At 46.2% G+C, this 23546-nt stretch overlaps 1 protein-coding gene across 1 annotated transcript in view; it reads left to right on the forward strand.

Annotated features, from left to right (window-relative positions):
* Positions 1-3388: 3388 nt before the first annotated feature.
* Positions 3389-23546, forward strand: part of ROR1 (receptor tyrosine kinase like orphan receptor 1) — a 40578-nt gene continuing 20420 nt past the window's right edge. The window contains exons 1-3 of the mRNA XM_026037190.1: positions 3389-3457; positions 13674-13961; positions 15459-15489. Of these exons, the coding sequence (XP_025892975.1) occupies positions 3415-3457; positions 13674-13961; positions 15459-15489 (362 nt within the window). The 5' untranslated portion in view covers positions 3389-3414. The remainder of the gene's footprint in view (positions 3458-13673; positions 13962-15458; positions 15490-23546) is intronic.

A 23546-nucleotide genomic window follows, 5' to 3' on the forward strand; every position in this document is an offset into this window, starting at 1 on the left:
AGTATGTCCTCCTCAAGAGGAGCCTGCCTTGCTCTGGCAGCAGAAATAGCTGATTTGAGGTGGGTTTTGCATCCCGGTGTGGTGCTGCTTGGTCAGCTAACTCCAACACTCGTGTGATTGCCACCTCCTTTGGAAACGCGAGCAGCGTCCAGGGTGGACGTGTCTGCGAACACGCAGAGGGGCTGAAGTCATGAAAACACAATCCTGCCGCACACCCGAGACCCAGGCAAAACCTGAGGTGCATCCGTCGTGGCAGTTTCAGTGGCATGCCCATTTTTAAGCAGACAGGAAAACTAGCAAAGAAGAGGAAAGATCCGTAACAGCTCCCAAAGGTCCCTCCAGGTTTCCTTCGGCACCTCCAGGGTGGGCTGTGGATGGGTCGGGACGCGGCTCATTGCGAAAGGCCTCGTATCTCGGGCGATCAGAGGAGCAYGTCGGGGAACACACAAAGCATCAGCGAAACAGCAAATGCAGGAGGAATAAAAGGAAGATGATGGAGATATGACTAAGAAGGAAAACAGCCGAGGGCCATATCTGTGGGAAGATCAGTCAGGTAGGAACTAGACGGCGAGCGCAATGAACTGTACGTGAGGAATGTGCAGGAAAGCAGAAAATTCTCAACGCTCACTAAGTTAATTAGGGCTTGCTCTAATTTTGTAGAACTTTATCTCTGATTCCAGTCTTCTGAATCTTACTTCCAGGGAGGATGGCTAATGGAGTGTACTTTCCGAAGAGTTTTATTCACCTTTTTAAATAGCACTGAAGTTTATAAAAACAAACATATTGGGCAAAATCTTATGGTTATATGGAGCAAAATAAGAATTTATTCAGTGATGTAAAATAACTCTACCGGTGTGTTTTCAGTAGATGTTTTGGTACAAGAAGTATCCATCCGCCCGTCACAGATTGTGTGGGTTGCTCAAAATGAAATTTGCAGTTTCCCTCATTACCCAGGCTCGTGACTTTCTGGTTTTTCTAAACATCTCCTTGCTCTTCTGGGCATTTTGAGAAGCYGGTGGTGAGATCTGCAGTGCGTATATTGCACTCATATTTACAGCAGAAAAAAAATATTAACTCCAGGCTGTCTTTTGGGTATATATTTAGAGTGTAAATGACCCACTGGGGTGATCTAAAGACTGAGGATTTGCATTAAGAAGACACATTGAAATGTGTATTTTTCGTTTTAACCAGACATATCTTGTGCCTAAGGAAGATATATTTCCCTTTGGAGCTGGGATGTTCACCCCTGCACCGCGCAGAAAGCCTCCTGGAGCCAGCGTTTCTGCTGGGGGCAGTAGGTCTTGCACGTCCCGCGCTGCTCATCCTGCAAACAAGGCATCCACATCCGCAGACTGATTTTCCTCTCAGCTTTGTTTCCATAATGCAGATTTATTCCCCATTAGCATCTTCCATCATTGCTGGGTTTGGGGTCCTCTTAGCTCTCTGCCTCCTTCCAGTTGTGACTTATATCCTCTTTTCCTCGCGTTACAAACGCGGGGCTCAGGGGGATGAGCTGCGAGTGATGCTTGTGCAGGGTGAGAAAACAGCCCACGATAAGAACCAGCTCTGCAGTTTTTCTTCGGAGGCAGATTTTTGTAAACCTAATTGAAGTTTATTTAATCACAGAGGCTTTCAGAGGAGCGACTGGGGTGAGATCTGCTCTGTGCTTATGCAACAGGGTAATAAAACGCGATGTTAGCCAACTTGTCGGTGGGGAGTATATCTGAGTGCACTTCATGTGCCTTCTCACAAGCTGTGAGATCTCATTAAGATTAGCATTTCTTAATAGAGGTAGAGATTTGAACTGATAGTTATCTCTTGTGCATTAAGGATAAGATCATTCATCTGAGATGATTTCACTTACAATAAAATCGTAGCGGCATAATGGCTCTCCTCTCTGATCGCATTTCTCRGGTTGGCTTTTTCCAAAACATTGGCATTGTTTGGTTACTTCAAGCAGGATATAGGAAGAGAGTTTTAATAATTAAGGATTAGGTTTTAAAGTCCTCCTGGGTATCCAGTTACAATATTAAGCGGATGTTCTTTGCTTTTTGAATGGGAGCCRCAAAAGAGCGAGGCCGCTTCCTTGCCCCCGGCGTAAGGCAATACGTGAATCCTGCACCTCCTGCACCAGCTCTGCGCTCCCAAGGGAGCAGCTGATCCCACGGGATCCTGCTGGCAATCGAGAGGGCTGCTCCGGAGCACGAGGATCACCCTGCTCGCCGGGGCGCTCCATAACKTGCCCGACGTCCCGCGGCGCCGCTGCCTGATGCTGCACAAAGCTCCCCGGCCGCGGTGCCTGCGCTGAGGTGGCGTCTGCTTGGGAAAACATTTATTGCACCAAAGCCCGAGTGTTGAAAAGGAAGGGAAGGAGAGGCACGAACGTGGCGGGCCAAAATCGCCGCTCACGTAAACACGCGKCGGCCTCCCGCTGCCGCGCCGGTGCCTGCGCCGCGGCCCACGCATCCTCGCCGCCCGCTCGGGTGCCTCCGAACGCCGTGTTTACCTTGGAAATACTTGAGAGAGGCTTAAATAAGCAGTGCTACCAGGCGGGCTGGGCCGCCCCGGCCCGTCCGGAAGCCGCCGTTACGCATATGAGCTCTTGGTGCTTCCCATTTGATTAAGACGTCCGTGTCGTGCGCAAGGGCCCAACACAACGTTGTGTTTTAGCACAACCTGTAGCTGGGCTGGACACTGCCAGTATTCCCCAGCACCAGCCTCTGCTACTGGCGGTCAGCATTGACCGAATGCCTAAGGAAAAACGTTAAAAAATAGCTGTAGGTCGCTCTCCACCTTCTTTGCAAGGGCAAAGCTGTCATTGTAAGAGGGGATGCTACTGGTGTCTGCGTTGGCCTTTCAGGGCTGGATTGAGCGCTGTCGTACGGGGATTGTTTGCACAAGCAGCCCTGTTAGCTCCAGCGCGGAACGCGGAGCCTGGTCCCGCACACGCTCCTCTGCAGGATTAAAATCCTCGTAAACACTAATGGGGAACACGCTCGGCAGCCCCGTAGCACTTGGGTTTTTCACAGGCGGTGTGAGCTGTAACGGTGCATGAGTCCTTCTACCTCCATAAAACCCGGGGAGAGATTTTAAGATGGGCTTGATCCATCTGAGAGGTCGGTGGCTTAATTAACACAAGGCCTCACAGTGACAGCGCTGCAGAACAAATTCCAGCGCTGGCCCGCTGCCTTTTTCCACTTTGCTGCTTCTGCTGTCCATGTGTTTCACCCTGGCAGCATGGAGCATCTCGTGTGTTTTAMTACCCAATGCTCAAATCATTCAAATCATTTTATTTCTCTTTAAACTTTAAAAATACCTCTTAATCTCCCAATGATACAGGCACAGTGTATTAACAGCATTCTTTTTTTCTGTCTTTCCCTTTCAGGAGCAAATTCATCAGTTGTTGCTGACTTTATGCCCACATCCTCATGGAACATCTCGAGCGAATTAGATAAAGGTAAATGGACAGATGAAAATGTGAAGATGGAGGAATTAGGTTTCCAGATCAGTATTTTTGCTCTCCCCTTGGCCAAATCAGTGAGCAAATGGGCATTTGAGATAAACCTTGTTTGGCTTGTGATCTTTTGACATCTCATTACATGCAGCGCTGTGATTTCTGGAGAATGCTGTGTTCGTTTCTTGTTCCCGTAAAACGTTCCACATGGCAAAAATATTTCAAGAYGTGAATCCTGTTGGTTTATGACCTGCTTGGCATTTTGTCTGGTGGATCTTAGGATCTGAACTCAAAATTAACCAACATCGGGCAGAGGCAGTTTTGCCTCGATGTGTTTTATTAAGGCTTTACGTTAATAGAAAGGAAAAATTTCAAAACTTCAGACATTTCTAAGTGGTAATTATGTGTGATTTCAAACTCTGTAAAGGGTATAAATGGTTAAAATAAAGAGATATATTTCTTATTCCCTTTCATTTTCTAAATTATGCATCACCAGTTATTTAAACCAAGTGGCTTAGCTGCCTTTGGCCTATATTCCCAGCCAGTGGCCTGCAACTTTTGAGCCAGTCTGGCCTTTGAAAAGCTTCTGCCATAACGTTGGCTGCGGAGGGTGCTCTTAGCCATGCTAGCTGTTCAATTTGTCAAACACTGTCTTTCCATTTGCTTATATCTTTGCCAACCATCAACTATTTAGCCTGAAATTTCCCAGWGTTCTCCCACAGATGGCTTTCCCAAGCATTTTTGTCTGCATTTTGTGTTTTTTTTTTTTGTTTTGTCTTTACAAACATATGTTCATAATGTTTTATGTTTAAGCATGAATATGTTTCTGTGCTTCAGCATGGCTCAAAAACAGAGCTTGGGGCACTCGAAAGAGGAGCGAACTCTTGTTTCAAGCCTGAGAATGCACCAGTCCCCTGGGCAGCATTTACTGCTGGGAACAGTTTTCCCTGCAGCAAAAATTTGGTCGAGCTGTCACTGCTGGGCCATGTGGAGGGACCCAAGCTGGTTTGGGGCTAGATGCAGAGGACCCAAGAACAAGACCCAATAGAAGACGCTGCAGGGCTGCTGAGAGYGAGAGGCAGTGGTTCCCTCCAGCCAGATGTCGGTTGTTGGTTTGTTTGTCTTCTTAATTGCTCAAAAAATCGGATGGAAATGAGTGACCYCGAGGGAGAAAGTGAAGGGCACAGAGACAAGCAGTCCAAAGCTGGGAAGTGCCCAAGGCTGCCGGCCAGATGGTCTCGATTGAGGCTCTGAGGTGGTGCTGGAGCTGCTAACTCGCAGGACAGGGTTTTCTTCATACCCAGCAAGGCCAGCCCGTGCTCCCCGGGGCCGCCAGGGCTGCGGGAGCTCTTGGAGGATCTCCCTGAGCTTCCTTGTGGACCATGTCCTCAATGGGGCAAGGTCTCAGCCAGAACCACTGTGTCAGTGTGGGCTGCTTCTTGCTTTGGACTCCTCTGTAGAAGAAGGCACTGAGATATTTGTGGTTGCCAGTGATGCCTTCTTCCTTCCGCAGGGTCAGCCTGGAGGCCTTGCTGGGTAGAACGTCCACAGATCGCAGGGAAAGCCCTTGTCTCAAAGGCAACCTGAGCAGCGGCAGCGCCGGCTCCCGTGGCGCAGGCTCCCAGAGAGTGCCGCAACAAAGCAGTTCCCGGCCAAACTTCCTAATTAAGGAGCTTGGCCTGTCCAGAATTCCAGAATCCATCTCTGTCCTGAGTATGTCTGCCATGTTCAGGACACAGGAATGGACTCGTAGTCTTGTTCAACAGCGTTGCACGTTTTGCAGTCGCTCCCAAACACGCTGCTTCGCCTGGCCTGGGGGGCCCTGTCATGATTATCTTACAACTGAGCCCCATTCAGGTTTCAATTTCTATTAAATAARCTAAATCGATGGCATTAAACAGTTGCCTGTTTATTCTTTTGAACAGGAAATGAATTTAAAAGAGACKCAGCCACCCGTGAAGAGCTGTTGAAAGCAACGATTGATGGGAGGGAGGAGGTGGTTTCTCACCAAAACCTTTAAAAACAAAACAAAACAAACAAACTCTGCATAAAAATAAAAATGATCACTTTGGAAAATTCAGCTAGGAGCGTTTTTCGCTCCAAGTGCTCAGTCATGGAGTGCAAGGGGAACGTCACGAGGGAAAACGAGAAACCCAAGTGCAATCAAATTAAATGTTAAGTTGGGAAGGGGGAATAGGGGGACTATGGGGAAAAGGCAGTGTGGCTGCAGGAACCCTGGTGTCTCTGGGATGGGTAGTGGGTGACGAAGGTTCCCCCTAGGTTGGAGTCCCTTTTGTTGCTGTTTGATGTGCTGCCTTCTCCCCTCGCCMCTGCTCCAGCTCTTGGCTTGGGAAAGGCTCTGGTTCACAGCAACTCCTTCAGTTCCTGAGCCTCATTCCGAAGGTGAAGAGCCCTCGCTGAGCTGCTTCCTTCCATCCTTCCATTCCCAAGGATGGACGTGCAAAGGTAGAGCTTCCCTGCCTCACATCTCTGTTTATTTATAGGGAAAGAGATAGACCCGGCTTTGGATGGGGGCCTGTTTATGTCTCGTACAGTAGAGGAATTGTTTGGGAACTCTTCATCCTCAGGCAAAGATAACATTTGAGCCTCCGCCAGGAAAGAGTCAGCTTTGAAATATTTTGTATTTTCTTTTAATCGTGGATAGGATTCCTCTTCTGTGGCTGGGCTGGCCTGCCTAGACTCCGCAGGAGCGGTAGGAATGGGCTGTGCGTGTCCCGTCTCTTCCCCATGTCCACCCCTGGACGTCACCCCCTCAGCTCTGCGCTTTCCTCTGCACGAGGGTCCTTGGGGACATGGCAGAAAGTCCCTGGAGAGCTTGAGGGCACGAATCAGGATTTTGCAAGACGCATCCCAAATTAAACAGCGGTTGCTGGAGGTTGTGCTTGGCCATGGCCTTAGTCTCCGAAGGCAGGTCCACACGAGGATCACCCCCAGTGAACATCCCTCCGCTCATGTTTTCAACCAGCCTTCCTCCATGAGCRTGCTTTGTGTTTTGGCAGCAGGAAATAGGAGCAGGGCTGCGGATGCACCCCGGCTCCCGCATCCCGGAGGTGTCCGGCCGCGCGGCCGTCAGGAGATTCCATGGCGCWTGGGGGAGCCTGGATGGCTGTAATGCGGCCACGCAGGGTGCTCCCTTCCGGGAGAATCACCYGGCAGGTTCTTCCAGGCCGGATGTCCACACAATTCCACGGAGACTCTGTTCTGATGGTGCCGGGAGAATGGGGCTCTCGCGACGACTGCGTTATGGAAACGTAAACAAAAGCAACGGGGCCAAACCGGGCTCATCGAGGCCTCCTGGCTTGCCCCTAGTTCTTTAGAGATTTCCAGATTTTCTTTTGAAATCACTGGATGTGAATTCGATACACATGGTGAAAGGGGAAGAATTACAGCTTTCACATTCATGCACAATTTACCTTTTTATTTTCCTTTATTATCTGGGGGATATTCGGTAAATCACGTTTCCCCTGATGGGGCTCAGGATCCTGATGCTATTTGTGGGGTCCCGTTAGTAGCGAGGCAGTAAATTACTGCTACTTTGTTTGAAAATTTTTTTAGCCACAGTACATTAGCTCCTTTTGTTTGCTTTTCCACTGACGGAGTGTACGTTTTTATTTGAGAATTTGTGTTTCTTCAATGTCTCATTTATAAATAATACAGGGTGTGAAATTTGAAGGTCATAGAACAGAACCTGAAACAGAAACCTCCCTCAGTAACGTGCAGCATTCGTGGTAAAAGTCTTTCCCAAAATGCTTCACTTAACACAGKTTTTTTTTTCTTTAAACCTCAGTGTGGGCAATGCCTGTCTGACCACTATGCATAAGGTAACTATATATAATAACCTTTTCCTGGCTCATCCAGCTATCTTTGTTTATTTGAAAGATTGATAGATCATAGGGTCAAGGGACGTGTTTTATTGTAAGTTTCTGTTCCAAATTTCCTGAGATTTTGGGTTGAGAAAAAAATAGACCTTTAGAAGGCACAGAAAGGGCTAACAAGAACCAGATCCTAAAGCGATGCTATGTCAAAATGTCAAAAATAACAGCTTTTCTTTGACTCTCCAGCATTAATCTTGAGGCACATACCTTTGCGTAGACCCTTCCTTTAGTGAGCTGAGTTTTTGTGCATGGCTCTGTGCTGCCGACCGGCTTCTAAAGTGACGGCAAAATCCCTTGATGGTTTTCAGTAGTTTGGTTTATAGCTGGACGGGGACGTTTGTTTACTTATTCCGAACCGCTTTTTGTGGGTGCGTGTGTGATAAAGTTCAGCAGCTTCCTCCTCGTGCTATAAAACCGGTTCCTGAGCAAAGAGAAGCTTCACGTCGCCTTGCTCGGTGATCTGATCACCCCCGAGCTCGCTCCGGGACAGCTGTCCGTAAAGCTGCGAGGATCCCATCAAAGGCAGGGCACGTGGGAGCGCTCGGGGTGGACTGAGGATCTGCAGAGGCAGTGGTGGTCCACTGGACCACTGTGAATGGTCCAGTTCCCATCAAAAAGCAACGGGATTCAGGCCTTGATAATGTGCCAAGGGCCACAGGGACCTGTGCTTTGGTCTCCCTCCACTAGTTCCCCCTCCTTTTGGCCCTGGAGAAGCTGTTAATTAGGAGAAAGCAGCAATTAGGAAAACTCTGAGTACTGTAAGGAGCACATGTGGACACCCCAAAAGCCACGACACCCGGGCAGCCCGGTGTAGTTGTGTTGTCCTTGGATGGTGTAATGCCCCGAGGTGGTGTCTGGGCAAGAGGAGACCCGTCTGTGCAGGCCTCTGAACTGAGCTTACACGGACGCATTTTGGGGGCATTTGGAGTTAAGTCGAGCAAGCGAGTGCAGGAGCCAATTTCCTTTTGTCCCAGGACGGTTGACAGTGAAAATTTCCGCTCGGTTGTCTGGGTTTCTTTAGCCCTGTGATATTCTCATGCGGTCTGCCAAATCCTGGGTCGAGGACGGTATTCCGTTCCTCCCACTGTCATTCCCCTACCTTTATTCATTTAAAATAACTGAAATTCCAGCCAGTAGTCGTCCTTTTGCCCCTTTTAATAACAAGGCTTCTGTTGATCAGGCGCTCAGACCTGACCTTCCAGGAGATGTCTTCCTTTATGAGTTATGGGCAGATCAAGGAATCAATGGTTAATCCTTTTTCCAATTGAGAAATATGTGTTCTCTCTATTGCCACACTTCAGTAAGAAATCCTGCTGAGTCCTTCTTTAGCTTAACTGGAAGAGCTTAAAACCGAAGTTTATTGAACATATGGAACGAACAACAAACCCATCCAGCACATTCAGACTGGGTGGGCTCCAGCTCATCGACTCCTTCTCCAAAGAGAACAATTCCATGTAGAAGATTTCCAACTGGCTGGGCTCAATGGGCTTGTCAGAGAGGGTGATAAATGTGAGTGCTGGATACATCCAAATGTAGCATCTGACCAGACTAACATGGCTAATCCAAAACTCAAAATGAATGAAAACACTTATTTCCACAGCAGTATACTATCTTGGGCAGATGCTGCCAGACCCTGTGATATGCTTAATAGTATTCTTCTCGTTAGACAAAGATTATCTGTTTGTTTAAGTTACCAATCACTGAATGTATCCATCTTGCAGTCATTGACTCGGACACTTTTTGTCTCCCTTTATTGTCAACATATGTTATGCCAAAGAAGTGGTGAGTTGCTAAACCTTTCGCTGCAAGAAAGATAAATGTAATAAATTGTCTGTAAGACTAACGTCCAAAGTGCATTACTCCAACTGGTTCCCAGAGATGCTTTACGCACCGCAATGCACATTTGGACTTTCACATGCCGGCTTAAATACTTAGTCTCCGCTTTGGCAGTTGGAAGTAGTGTCCTCACATRTGTAACTTTGCTGCAGAAACGTTTGCTGCTGGTCCTTCCCACAGCGCAGTTTTGTCCCCCATGCAGGACAGGGAGCTGACTTGGGCCCCTGGCCGCTCTGCTGCRCCTGGAGCAAAGCTGTGCTTAGGTKGGGGGGGGYTTAAATGAAAGGTCTAAGTTTAACCTTCCTCTGAATATTGTGAAAGATCAAAAGGGCATAAAGGAAAAGGGCAAATGAAGCACAGTTTATCTCAGGTCTTCTCCTGTGTCCCCCATCACGCTGTGATCTCCTAATGAAATGAGGGGCACGTGTRGAAACACGGTGCCAGCAAACCCTCTGCGAGCAGAGAGGTGTAACTCTCCCTAAGAGGAGCCTTGGTGAGTTAAGATAGAGCAACCATGTGGTCACACTGGAGATTAACATTCCTTGGCCAGCGAGGACGAGCTTTTATTTTGAAAGCCACCTGGGCTCCACTTAAAAGTAGTCGAATGCTTAAGAATTTATTATGACTGGGAAGGCTCCRGTTTAACAATGTCAAGGCAGAGTCGTGGAAATACACGCACTTTTCTCCTTCCAAGACCCACGGCGCGCTGCATTTTGTCCTTGCACAGCTGTTGCTGTGCTGCAAGATCAAACCAGCACCGAGTTTCGCCATGAAGGATACCTAATATTTGGATTTTACATGCAGTGTCTCCAATTTATGCGCTTAGAATCATGAAGATGACTTATGATGTGTTGTGTTTGCATTGGCAACGGCTCAAAACCAGAAATATATTTCAGGCTTGGCTTTCCAGATATTATCTCAAGTCATTTAAAAGTTCATTATAGGGCACCCGCTAGTGCTGCTATAGTAAAGGGGCTGTCAGCATTTTTCAAGGTTTATAACTCAGCCATTAAAAAAGAAAAAAAAAAACCTCTCTGTGGGCTGAAACTTGGCATTCAGGATCTAGGCCCAGCAATAAATTGTTTTTACAAATTAAAAAAAAATCAGCTTGGCTATTATTAAATTATAGGTGGGCTAAATTTTATTTAGAACTGTTTCGGACTGCTCTGAATTTCTGTAACTTAAAATGTCTCTAAAATGTCTGTATAGAGTGCGACACTAACACATGGCCCGGCGTTTGTTGTGTGCTTGAAACCCTGAGATTTTGCTCAAAATATAATAACAGCGCTGATCCCAGCATAGTACTTTTCACCCTCAAAGTGCTTTACGAGCATTATCTCATTAATGTACATAACAGCCTCCCCATGATGTAAGAGGGATTATTATYCCCACTTTATAGCCAGCGAGATCGAGCCAAAGGGTTTAAGGCTGTTTTGAAAAGGAGTGAGTTGCACAAATCCCATGTGAATTTTGATTGGCTTTGGGTGTCTCGTTCCCTTCGGCTCTTCTAAAAATCGTAGCTGGATGATTCACCCCGGCCTGCTCAGAGCCAGGATTAAAACTCAGACTTTCCAGTGCCCGTTGCCACTAGACTGTTTGATTCTCAGAAACRTAGTAATTCCTTTGCACACGAGAGCCATAAAGTTTCTAAGAATTTATTCTTTCGGTCGAGGAGAGTCGATGTTGGAGATGGAGGGAGCTTCTCCGTGAGGGAAGCCTGTCAGACGAGGGCTGGTGCCAGGCGTTGGGGCGACGTGGTGGCCTCGGCGCCGGTGCCGGCAGCGGGTCTGTCCTCCAGCCGCAGCGCCACTCGTCCAGGGAGGACCGGGCCCTAGATCCCCGGGCCCTTGTGCCTCCTGCCCTGGGGATGTCCTGATGGCACCAGAGAGGAGCTGTGGCATGGGGATCTGATGAGAACCCGGATCTTTGTCTTGGTGCCGTTAAGGGAAGGGGATGGTGACAGAAGCTCTGGAGATGGGGAGGACTTCCATAAGCACCAGGCAGACACAAGTATGAAAAATAAAACTGGCCTTTGCTTTGGCCCCTTTTGGCAAATGTGGGAATGCAGGGCTTCCATGCATCCTGGAGAAAGAGTTCTCCTTACTTTGTGTGCATCAACAGCACTCCAGGCTTTCTTGGAAGCACTGTTGGACTTTCAGCTCATTCTCAATTACAGAGCCACTCTATCTGCGAGAAATTTCTTGTGAAGCGTCCAGCCTCTTGAAAGCTGCCCAGCTTAAACCTCATCTCAGGTTCCTTAGGGCCTGCTGCTTCACCTGATTGATGGTTTGCAAGCAAAATCTGTGGATATAAGGATTAAACAAAGCTGAATTTAGTATATGTGTTTTGTTTTGGTGTTTCTATAGTAGTGTGCTGAGGGAGGTGAAGAATGCTTGGAGAGGAGGCAGGAGCTGCTGCATCCCAGAGACTCTTTCTGTTTGGATTATGGCGACACTTTCTTACAGCTTGCTGTTGCTATTTTAAAATCATCCTCCAGTCTTTGGAAATCTACCTATCATCCTTACTCCTTCACTTGCCCTCCTCTACGTATCATAGGACCTTTAAAATACTGTGTCTACCATGTTGGTTGCCACGAGACCATCCCAGGGCGGACGGCGTTGTGTTTCCRACTGCGTTATGCTGCCGATCGCTGTATTCAAACTGTTATCAGGAATTATACAGACGAGTGTGCTCCAGAAATGCTACACAGATAATTAAATGTGGTTATCCAGTTCCATGCTATTAGTGTGATTTTATTAAATGCAGATCGTGGAGAGAACCCGGGAATACGCGGGCTGCCTTAGATTATGCTTCCCGGCGAGGTTATTAGGGCAGCAAGTCAGAAACGTTTCTGATCTTGTGAGGAAGCCACAGAAGTGACTGCAGGGACCAGGCACCCTCTCTGACACCCTGGGTGCCAGAAACCAAACCCCAATGTCCRTCTGCACCTTTTTACCCCATACGCGGCGTTAGAACTAATTAGATCYGTGGGAGCACCGATAGCAGGAGCATTTTGCAGCTTCGAATCCACACGTGCCCATTAAAAGACTGCTGGACGGATGGAGCCCGTGTGTGGAGCGCTCCTTTGTGCTGGGTGTTTATTCTGCGGGCTCGCAGGGAGCAGCGAGAACAGGGGCGCCTTGTTGCGGCGCGGTGCAGGCGGAGGGCAAGGACCCCCGTCCCAGCAGACGCAGCAGAAACTGATATTCATATACACAAGCCCCAAGGAAGGGAGCAGCCGTCGAGGACAGGATTAAATAAATAATTAGGGAAGTGGATTAGTTAGGAACATTAGTTACCTAAGCTGCTTTTAGCACACAAGGGGAATTTTTTCTGCTCGTGGTAGGGAGGCTTTCTGCTGGTGCAGACAGCCCATGAGAGCAGCAGCAGCATGACATGGATTTCCTTGCYCGTGGGCAAGGGGCTTCTCTTGACCCTACGGGTTTGCTCGGAGAGCCGCGGAGCAGAGCGCAGGGGCTTCACTGCCGCCTCCCCGCAGTAGTTACGTGCAGAAATAATAATAGTTTTGGCCACTGGTGACCACAGCRAGGTGTGAACCTGTGACACAGAGATAAAAGTGTTCCACTGCCAGTACCCAATCCATCCAGCTCTTGGCCTTTACAGGATTTAATTAACTGTTGAACACGGTTAACTGGAAATAGTCCTCTTCCTGAAGGATGCAGAATGGGATAGCAGCCGACAGAAGAAGACAATGCTCTTGATTGGATTAGAAGAGATTAATTTCTTCAAATTTTGATTTAATATTCCATATTCTAACAAAATAAAATAATTCTTGATCTTTTACTCTCACCTATCACAAGATCAATGTCAGATTGAAGATAAACTGCAGCAGTTTTACCAAGGAAAACGCTGACCAAGGGTAAAACAGCATGTCCTAAATGTGATCCTTATTCCCTCATGTTTACAGTCAGTGTGGACAAAATCCACATGCTGTCTGCACTGCTCTGCAAGTCAATTAAAAATTAATCTGAGATCCTCACTTTGGAGGGGTCATTTTCATATACTGATGTGTTTTGGGGATCTTGGGTTTCCAAAAGACTTGGGACCTTTTGGAAGATGTAGTTTTGGCTGGAGGTGAATAGTCCCCCTGGATGCACCTCTCACAGTTACTAGTTAGCAAAAAGGGAAAACAAGAGCGAGGAAAAGTGGTGCTATCGCTTTCTTTTGTGTGGAATGAAGCTGAGAAGGGTGATGCCGAGAAAGCACAGAGTCCGTAGCCGAGAAAGAGATGTTCTCAGGAAATAYAATGTTACTCTATCACAATGAAAATTCCAAGATTGCTTTTTTTTAACTTGCCATGCAAGGGCGCATGGCACTTATTGCTGGGCCAGACACCTCCATTAAATTTTCTCCTAAATCTGACAGCAACTTCTTTTCTTTCCCTCCAAAGACAAGAGCGCGGGTTCTTTACAGTGACCTTTAAGCTGGAATTCTTTAGTCACCCTGTTTCTCTTYTCGCCTCACAGATTACTTCTTGACGCTGGACGAACCCATGAACAACATCACCACGACCCTGGGCCAGACCGCAGAGCTGCACTGCAAGGTGTCTGGCAACCCTCCTCCCACGGTGCGCTGGCTGAAGAACGACGCCCCGGTGGTGCAGGAGCCCCGCAGGATTTCCTTCCGCGCGACCAGCTACGGCTCTCGGCTGCGGATCAGGAACCTCGACACGACGGATACCGGCTACTTCCAGTGCGTTGCGACCAACGGCAGAAAGACCGTTTCCACAACTGGTGTGCTCTTTGTGAAATTCGGTAGGTTTTTGCCTTACAAACTGCTCAAACTGCAGGAAGGGGCAGGACAACAGGGAATTCTGTCTTAGCCCCTCCAAACATTCAGCTCAGATGCAGCAATAGCAGGTTGGATTCAGCCTACTCTATTGGGATGTGGTAGTTTTATGCTCTCTGCATGTTGCTTGGCTGAGATACATGTCACCAGCTGCAATAGTGGCTTTTATTATATAAGAACCTACTGGAAGTAGGATCAAAATCCTGGGGGAACTAAACATATCCCACCTGAGCAGACTCAGGCTAGGTGAGAAAATCTGGTTCATTCTCAAGAGCCAGAATCACCTCCCCCTTTTCCTTTAGGAGATGAGAACTTTTAAGTTTACAAAACACTGGAATGCAAATGTTCATTACAGTATAAATTGGAGGCACATTAGTGAGATATATACATATAAGTATATATATATCTTCCAAGTCAAAGTTTATATAGAGATAATTGCCTTCAGAGCTGATCTAATGCCTGGGAAGACCTCAAACAAGAAACAGATTTTGTGCGTTGTCTCCTGCCTGCCCCCATTCAGAGGGGAAGATTTCACCAGCTGAAGATATTTGCATGGAGACCTGGTTAATCCTCTTTAGAACTGAACAAATAACACATAATGATTGATGTATTTGAGGAGTTTCAAAGCTTTTTTTCCTCTCCCTCCCCATGAATCTCATAGATTTTTAATGTTCTATTTCTTATAAAAATATTACTTAAACATTCGCATAAATCTTTTGTCCTCTAGCTTGTATCAGAAGTTTAGGAGACTTTTATCTGAACAGTGATACTTTTGCCGACACTGTTGTTGAAAACACCTGATATGTTTGTAGAAAATTTCTAATGTTTTTCTTTCTTTTTCTGACTAGAGCAAATTTAATCTTACAATCAAATTTCCAGAGCAAAGATTCATTTGCATGCATTCCCTTTGAATGTGCTGCAGCAGACTCTTCAGCCTGTGCTGTTGCAGTGAAGATAAATTCCAGTGAGCTCAGCCCTCCCAGTATTTGCCCAAATCAAGCCCAAATGCAGGAACAGCGAAATCYTCTCATCCAAGGACCTGCCGGGGTCCAAGGAAACCTGATGAATGCTCCTGAACCAGGTGTAGGACAAATTCCCTGAAAAATAATAACAATTGATGCTGATTTCTCCCAGTTAGATTGCAGCCTGCTTTTGTGTAAGCTGTAGTTTGCAGACGGGTGTTTTTGTGCAGGCCACGTTTCATATCATGTTTTTCATGATGGCCCAGGCACGAATTGAGTGCAGGATCAGCCCCTCACCTGCTTGCTGGCCTGATCTCTGGCACTGCTACAAGATCCAGCCTTGTCTTTGCTATTGAGAAACTGCGAATCGTCTGTTCAACTACATAAACCACGTTCAACATGATAGACTGTTGCTTTTATCTTTTAAAAGGTTTTCTAAGGCTTCCTACTTGTTACCTCACCATAACTCATCTCGCTGTTTTTATTCTGTCACTTTTCCAGGTCCCCCGCCAACAGCAAGCCCAGGATCATCGTAAGTTGTTTCATGTCTCTTTTACTGGTTCATTAATCCTGCTTTTCAGCAGTCAGGTGTTCATTTTTCACTTTGTATGACAGAAGCACTTTTACATTCCACTTTAAGGATGATAATTTATGATTACTGCATTATCAGTCTCATAGATAAATTTTCATAGTATTTCAAATGCCATTTCTTACACCTGATTTCTTAATTTCCAATATTTTCTTTAGATATCTGGTATCTTCAGTCTTCAAACTGATTTCAGTAGGCATGTCACATAAGTATTGTGAACAGAAAGTGGTCTGCAAATATATTACAGCCCAACCCTGAAAATATTTATTGCTGCATGTAATTTAGTCCTATTTGCTGATTTTAACAGGGCTGACAGCAGTAAGCTCTGTACCTGCCACTATTTATATCTGGGTTAGTAAACAGCAGTTGAGCTGAGTTCAGGTGCATGGCTTGTAGCAGCCAGCTTGCACCTTAGCTGCCCTTGTCACTCTTGGCTCCAAGCTGTTGTATCTTAGCAATCAGCACACTGGTGACTTTCGGCAGCTGAGTTTCTGYCTTTAGTAGGTTTTAAGAACATACGTATTTATCTTCCCCTCTATTTTCAGGATATGTGATAGAARTAACTCGCCTGTGTACAGTTTCTTAGTGTTTTCAAGTCAGATCTTCCACTGTTCTGAAGTTTGAAGTTACTTTGGTGATTGCGTGTGCGGTTTACTGTCATCTTACCCACGTGCAATGATACTGAAAACCAGTCTGTCCTTCCGTCCCGCTAGAAGAGAAATACAGTATCAGCTAAACCAGAAAGTTAAACCACTAGTGTAATATGAGGGATGTGAAAGTGTGGGGATGCGAGTGCTCTTTCTAGAAGTTAGTTCACAAAGGATTGCAGAGGGTAAAGTTGGGGAAGAACCTGCTCACAAAAGGACATGTGAGGATGCCCTCTAATGGAACATCATAAAATGTGTTTTTGTCTTTCCTATGGAAGGAAACTAGAATGAAGAGGCTGGAGGTTTTTTGGGGAGAGGAGCTCTCTGCTCATAGCTGGCCCCTTTCTGTGCCTGCAGTGTTCAGAGGAGCAAAGCTGTATGGAGCTTCAAGAAGTGGGCACTGTCGTGTTTAGCAGCTTGGAGACATAATTAGTGGCTTGTGGCTCAGAGGGTCCAAATCTCTGTCTGCTTCTGCCTGGGTTGAGGTTTCTAAAATCTGAAGGCTGAGCAGCAGCCCTCGGCTGAGAACAACCTACAGGAGAGGCTGTGAGCACAGGGAGCAGAGGGCTCAGCCACCACGGCACTGCCTAGGCTGTTCAGATGTGCCAGGCGTTTTTTTATATAAAATAGATGTAGAAACCTTTTTCCATTCTCTCTTTTTTTTTTTTTTCCCCACAATAAAGGAGTCAGAACTTGACCAGCCAGCAGCCMAGGCAGTTATTGTGAAGTTACTGCAAATGGTCCCGCTTGGTTAGTGAGAGTCGGGTTGAGCTTGATGGCAGTGTCAACACTGCTTTGTTCAGGCCATGGCAACAAACCCAAGCTCCTGAGATTACTGTGAGTTCAGAGACCAGAAGGAGCACACATAATAATGGTGAATGTTAAAATAATGTCACAATAACATTATCACACTTCTCCTGACCTAATCATCCTTCATCTAGTCAGTGTCTTAAAATGGCCCTGCCATATTCTATGCACAAAGCCCCAAAATTGAGGGGAAAACCACTGATTTCCATATGAACCATAGCAGGCATTAAAATAGGCAGTGTAAAGAGCTTAATAATCCCAATTTTCAGTTTGCTTTCAGCCTGCCCTGACTATCATTTTACACGAATRTAAGTACAAAAGAATATAGAAGGAAGGTGAACATAAAGTGAGACTTCCTCTTCAAAAGTAGATTTTATTATCCTCATGCCTTGTAATTTTGCAACCAAAAAAAAAAAAAGGAGATATTTAATCTCACTTCATTACCTTGGAAAATTGTAGGCTGTGTCTAATGGGAGGTCACATTGCACTAAACATTGCAGGGAAACATATCCAAAGAAATGTGCACAAGACTCCTATTTTATTGAATGGAGAACATTCCACATTCTTAGAGAAACTCTGTGGATTAAAAGTATGAATTAAGAGAATTGTGAAGAAACTCATGAAAATAGAAGCTAAACTTGTAATTCCTGCCGAATTCRAGTACAAAAGCTGTGTACATTGTCTTGAACCCAGCTCATGTCTGCTGGCAAAGTGATGCGTGCAGCAACTTAGTGGATAGCAGCAGAGGTTTCCTTCCAGCCGTGTTAAGGTAAACCATTAAGAGAAAATACATGTTGTGGTATTGAAGATTGCCTTTGGTGCTGTTGCTGGCTGTTTACTCTTCTTCCCATGCAAAAAATATCTTGAGAAATGTATGTTGTTCTCTTGCATAATTTGTTCCCTGGACAAGTTGGCAAACAAGCTGCTAACAAAGAAATTAATGAAAATTTGGTTGAAGTGCCTGTGGTAACTGGAGTTCCACAGCACCCAGGTAAGTGCCACAAAAACCCTGTTTGCATCAATACCATGTTAAAGGTAGCAGGCCTAGCACTCCTTCACTTCTCCACTTCAGTGCAGGGGAACAGAGCATTTTACCTAGCCTTGAAAAATTGTCTTGTTTAAAGACAAGTCTATTTAAGATTTTTTAGGTTTGGCTTAMTTTTCTAATATTTTTGTTGAAATTCTCTTCAAATGCAAAGAGAACCTGAAGCCTGTCCCCATGTTCTCCATGGAAGGCATTAGCCCTCAGGCTCTGATGCTGTTTCACAGCCTGGCTGCCRCTTCAGAACTCTCGTGGATGAGCAATAGGTTTAGGCATGAGAAACACCCACTTTCAACAGTGAAAACCAAAGCCACCTATGGGTGCCTCAGTTTCAAGTTCCAAAGCAGCAGATCTAGGATGTGGTTGACCTTCCTACCCATCATTTAAGGCTAAAGGGCTGCTCTGGGGAATTCCTTTCTTCAGGAAGAGTCCTGAAACTTGGGTTATAAAATCTCCTCATGCCATTTTTTCAAAAGCTGTCCCGTTAGTCCTGGCACTTTGGCAGAACCGACTGTGGGTCCGTGTGGTTGGCCGCTCTCACCTCCCCAGGAGATRTTCACGTGAACTTGGATCCAACGGTGTCCCCTTGTCCACGCTGACCTGCGGTGTCGCTGTAAACAAATCGGCGGTTTTTGGATATCGTCGTAGTGTTAGTGGTTAAACTGAGTTTAAATTTGGAAAGCACTTTGAAGAATGCTGTGTAAACAAGAGTTTCTCTTTGATGGTAATTGTGCCTTACAACATGTGTTTCTTCTCCTACGATAACACAGTCAACCAAATAGATGGAATGAGGCAGCCTTTCCTCGTGGGCATGCTTTTCCCATGTTGTCGTTATTCATCTGCCATGAGCGGAAGGGGCTGATCATTTAAGGATTTAATTTGAAGATCGTGTTTTTAAAAAGGTCCATATRCTCTGCACTTTTCTTCACATATTTTACAGGTGCAGAGTTCTGCCGTGATGCGATGGCAGAAAAATAGATGGTTTGACTGCTGCTTAGAAATCAAAAGGTTAAATGGGTAGCTTGTGTAAAAGGAGACAGGCAAAGCTAGATAACATCCCAATTCATGTGTGTGTTACATCCCTGTTCCCTCTGCTTTCCTGAAATACTGCTGGAGGTAGCGAGAGCCAAATGTGTAACTGCTGCCCAAGTGGTTCCAGGCAAGTGAGAGAAACTGCCGCAGAACATACCATTATGGTTCATATAGAAATCACAAACCCCAAGTGTTCCTCTYGGAAAGCACTGGCTGACCTGAACGTCCTTCCTTTAGCTCTCTGGCGTGTTGCAGAAGTCGGCTCTGCAGCCTTATCTGCGAGGCTGCAGGGCTGCATTCCTCACATGTGCTCTGCTTCTCCACATGTGCAGCGGAGCTCGGGAGAGCGCCTTGAAAATAAGAATGCACACTCCTGCTTTATACATAAATCAGCACTTTATCTCGCATTTCGAAGGCAGGTGCTGCAGATACCCAGGCGGTTACAARCAGCTCCCCGAGCTGTGGGGAGAGTGAGAAGGAGCCTGCCCCGCAATTCGGACACTTTTCCGAGAGCGGGGCCACCGCGCTGCCTTTCCGGCCCTTAGGGCTTCACATTTTTTCCACCAAGTGGATGGTGGCAAGGGCACCTCCACCCCACAACCAGAAGTGCGGGTGAATGATCCGGTGCTATAACAACTGGTATTTTTTAAACAACTGGGGAAATGGTTACGTGCCCAGTCTTTTCCAATGTTTTTTTGTCCTTTTCTTCTCATTCCATATCATCTCTGCTACCTGGTGTGATGGCTTTATGCTTGTCCTGGCAAGGACATGCACACTTCATGCACACTGCGAAAAACAGAGGTGCAGATCACAGAGACTGAAGGAGATAGAGCACGTTCTGCTCAAGGACTGTCATGGGAAYGTCAGTGGGAAAGAAAACAAAAGGGCCTTTTGGTTTGGTGCAGTTTAAAATTGACCCAGACAAAACCTGCTGGATTGCGGTCAGATGGGAGGGATTCAGGGAAATGCTCTAGATATTTGCTGCTGAAGCTCTGCAAACTGTACAAAAAACACAGACAACTTGCTGCATAATGAACACATTTTTGTGAAAGCTTGACCCACAGGTTGAATGTTTCACTTGCCAAAGTGGACTTTTGACAGAGCAAACACTGGAAACATAGTGTGGCACCTCCTTGCAAGGGTTCTGCAACTTTAGGAGACACACTGGCTTGCATTTTGAAGGAGAAAATTGTCCAGTTTGTCAACATTATTACTCTTGGCTCCATGGTGCTGCGTGTGCAGCAGAGAGACAGCAGCAGGAACATGAGTGGGGCTCCCAGCACGTGCCCTGTAGGAGTGTCTCCTGCACAGAGCACACACAGGCCTTGGTCACTCCGGCTCTTGCATGGTTGCTCTATTCTTTGTGGAGCCTTCTCCATTTATCAGCTAAATATGGTATTGTTTTTGCCCTTACTGAACTACTGGAAACAAGGAGAGGAGAGAAGAGGAGCAGAGAGAGGGCTGTAATTTTAAGGAGCGTTTGCTTCATGAAAATCAAACAGCGTTTGTGATTCCCAGAAATAGCTCGCAAGGTTTGTCAGACCACAAACCCCACAGGATTTTCCCATCCTCTTTTTCAGTGATTAAAATTTTTCTCCCTTTTTGTTGTTTTAGTTAAACACATCTGCTTTCTTCAGTAAAGCAGATCTTTCATAGAGTGGCTCTCTGGAGAGCGTGGTTCTCTGCAGCGGGAAGGCGCGTGGGCCCTGGCCAGCGGTGCGCTCGGCTAAAGGGCAACGGAGGCACCATCCCTGTTGCCACCCCAGCAGACGGATTTTATGGAAGAAACCCACTGAGGAAAAGTGAAGAGCAGCTCTCCCTGGGCCGTCTTTGCACCCGAGGGAGCTGCTCAAGGAGCCRCGTTGCTTCCCAGCTGCTGCAGCCGCCCGGGGTTGCTTGGTGACTATGGAAAGTTTGGACGAGGGCTGAAGGCAGATCCCCTGGGTGTTGATCCCGGCTCTTTTACAGCCCTCATGGCTTGCTGAGGCCGCAGCCCATGCCTGAGGCGTGGAGGGGCTGAGAGGCGGGCAGCAAGTGGGATATTCTGCGCCAGGGCCAATATAAATACGGGCGTGCAGGAACTCAAGTGGTGCGAGGATGGAGTCTGAGTGGCTGCTGCTGACAGAAACCATGTTGCTCCCGGCTGCATTACTTCATCCCGGTGAAAATAATCCCCACTCCCCTCGGCCAAGGTCGGGGAGACCGATCAGCCGTGTGGAGACGTGGTGCTCCCGGGATGTGGGCTCCTCATGGCRCGTGGAGCTGCTCCACCCCGGTGTGTTGTGGGCAGGAAAATAACAGCCCAGAAAACAGGGCTTTCTGCTATTTTAGATGCTACTTTGTTCTGATAGGTATTTYTACAAATTTTAACTGAAGTATTTGTGTTCTACACAGAAAAAGAGTTTCTCAGTGTGCAGGCAGGTGTTACAAGAGAGGTCCATGGTGTGGAATATGCAAGTACTACAGTGGACAAGCCTGGAGCCACATTCRGTGAAGGGAAGAAAAAATTATTTTTGTTTTATCAGGTTTCAGTATTTTAGAAATACTAGGTCAGATCTTGAACCTTTTTATGTTTAGGTGCTTTTTAGCATGTTGCATCTAGTCTTGCTGCATTGCTTGCATAGCCCTGAGCTTGCTTGACCTTGGATAAAGTGAGGGTGGATGGATTTCCATTTCTTAAGAGGTTTGGATGGAACACTTGAAAAGGTGGTGATCTAAATTGTTTACACAAACACTTAAAGAAATCCTGTAATTATAGTTTGGCCTTGCATTAGGGCCCGTGTGTGTATTTTCCTGGTGTGTTTAGAAAGGGACAGAGTGAGGATCATTTTGAAGTGCGCAAGAGAATGGAAACAAAATCAAGAAGGGCTGAAGAGCTCCACTGCCTACCCTGATGCTCTCTGCAGCTTTTTAAAGATATTTTTAACTACTACCAAAAAAAAAAAAAAAAAGGCAACAAAAAAGAGAGAAAAGAGGAAATAATTATGCAAACTGTGGCATATACTTCTGGTATGAAATGATTTATAGAGTCCTGTAATGATTTAAACGCTACAACGCTGCGTGTTGCCATTGGGCAAGACCACGGCTTGTGCCTTCGCCCAGGGCCCTRCAGCCTCCAGAGAAGCCAGTGCTTTCTGTCTCGGGGCAAGTGTTTGCTCAGGCTGGTAAAAACATTAAAAATGGGAATAAATCTCAATTGGTCCAGACTGCTTTTGCAATTGCAATAAACCCTCCAGAATGAGTTTTCCTGTAAAGATAATAGAGTTGCAGAGCCAGCCTGCATGTAGCTAGAGCCAATTGCAATTTATTTCACTGCATCGCAAGATCATTAAGTGCAAGGAGGAAGATTATAAGGTGCTATATTATTTATCCTGATAATTAAAAACACGCTTGACACCCTAGCCTTGGCCGCACCAAGCCGTAAAAGCGGGCGAGTTCAAATACAGTAAAAGGAGTTAATCATTGACTTCAGAAAGTGTCAAGTTTATTGATCTTGTAAACGGGCGAGCACGTGTGTGGCTGCCGGGAGCGACGGGCCGGCGATACCTGCCCCGCTCATCSTGGGATGCTGCAGCTAATGCTTGAGCTCGTTTGGGCAGCGAAAAATCATCAGAACTCAATAATCAAATTATTGCGGCACCTCTTAAGCTTGAAGCACTGAAAAGCATAATAACCCCCTTTTCCTTCCATTTGTACCTGTGCCAGTTTCAGAATTCTCCATGTGGGACTTTTCTGTGGACTTCTTATGGCAATACTTAGCATTTATTTAAAATCAGCTTTTTCCTTCTCAATGGGTGCAGATTAGGCCTAGGTGCAACCAGCGGATGGTGATTTGGTCTTAAGATAATGTCTTGTCTTCTGCAGGTGTGAAAGGAGCAAAGAAATCATGAGTTGTATGAAATGTGGAGGAATGATCTGGAGACTTTATATTTGTCTTGCACTGGAAGTTTTCTTCTCAGTAAGCATTTGCATTAAGAGCTGCGGCTGTTTCAGGTGCTGCTCTCAGTCGTCCAGGTGTGGAACTAGAATAACTCTATTGACTTTTGTGGATTTTTCATATTTTTCCTCAGTGACARTAACAAGCAGATGTTACCTTGTCCTTGGCATAGAGGACATTTCTGTGGACAAAATAGGCCATAGCAGCCTTGCCAAAATAAAATTACCCAGCTGGATTCAAGGCACAATGGTATAAATACCATTTCAGTTTCATCTCGCATACCCTACACATACATCATTTTGCTGTGTGGATGGTATAGACACATGCCTTTTGAGAGGATGCTTGGCTTAATCCTCGGTTAATTTTTTATGTGGTTGTAAAATATATGGTATGTACTAGCAGGCCATGATAAGAGTTAGTATTGATGCAAACCASCATTTCAGCTAGTCCAAGATAAAAACCAGCTTTTAGATTTGATAAAGCACAACTGCCAAAGTATGCCATGGCTGGCTTTATTAAAACAAGGTTTTAGAAA

Source organism: Nothoprocta perdicaria, unplaced genomic scaffold (assembly GCF_003342845.1).
Source record: "Nothoprocta perdicaria isolate Ctin4 unplaced genomic scaffold, notPer1 scaffold_191, whole genome shotgun sequence".
NCBI classification, from domain to species: Eukaryota; Metazoa; Chordata; class Aves; order Tinamiformes; family Tinamidae; genus Nothoprocta; species Nothoprocta perdicaria.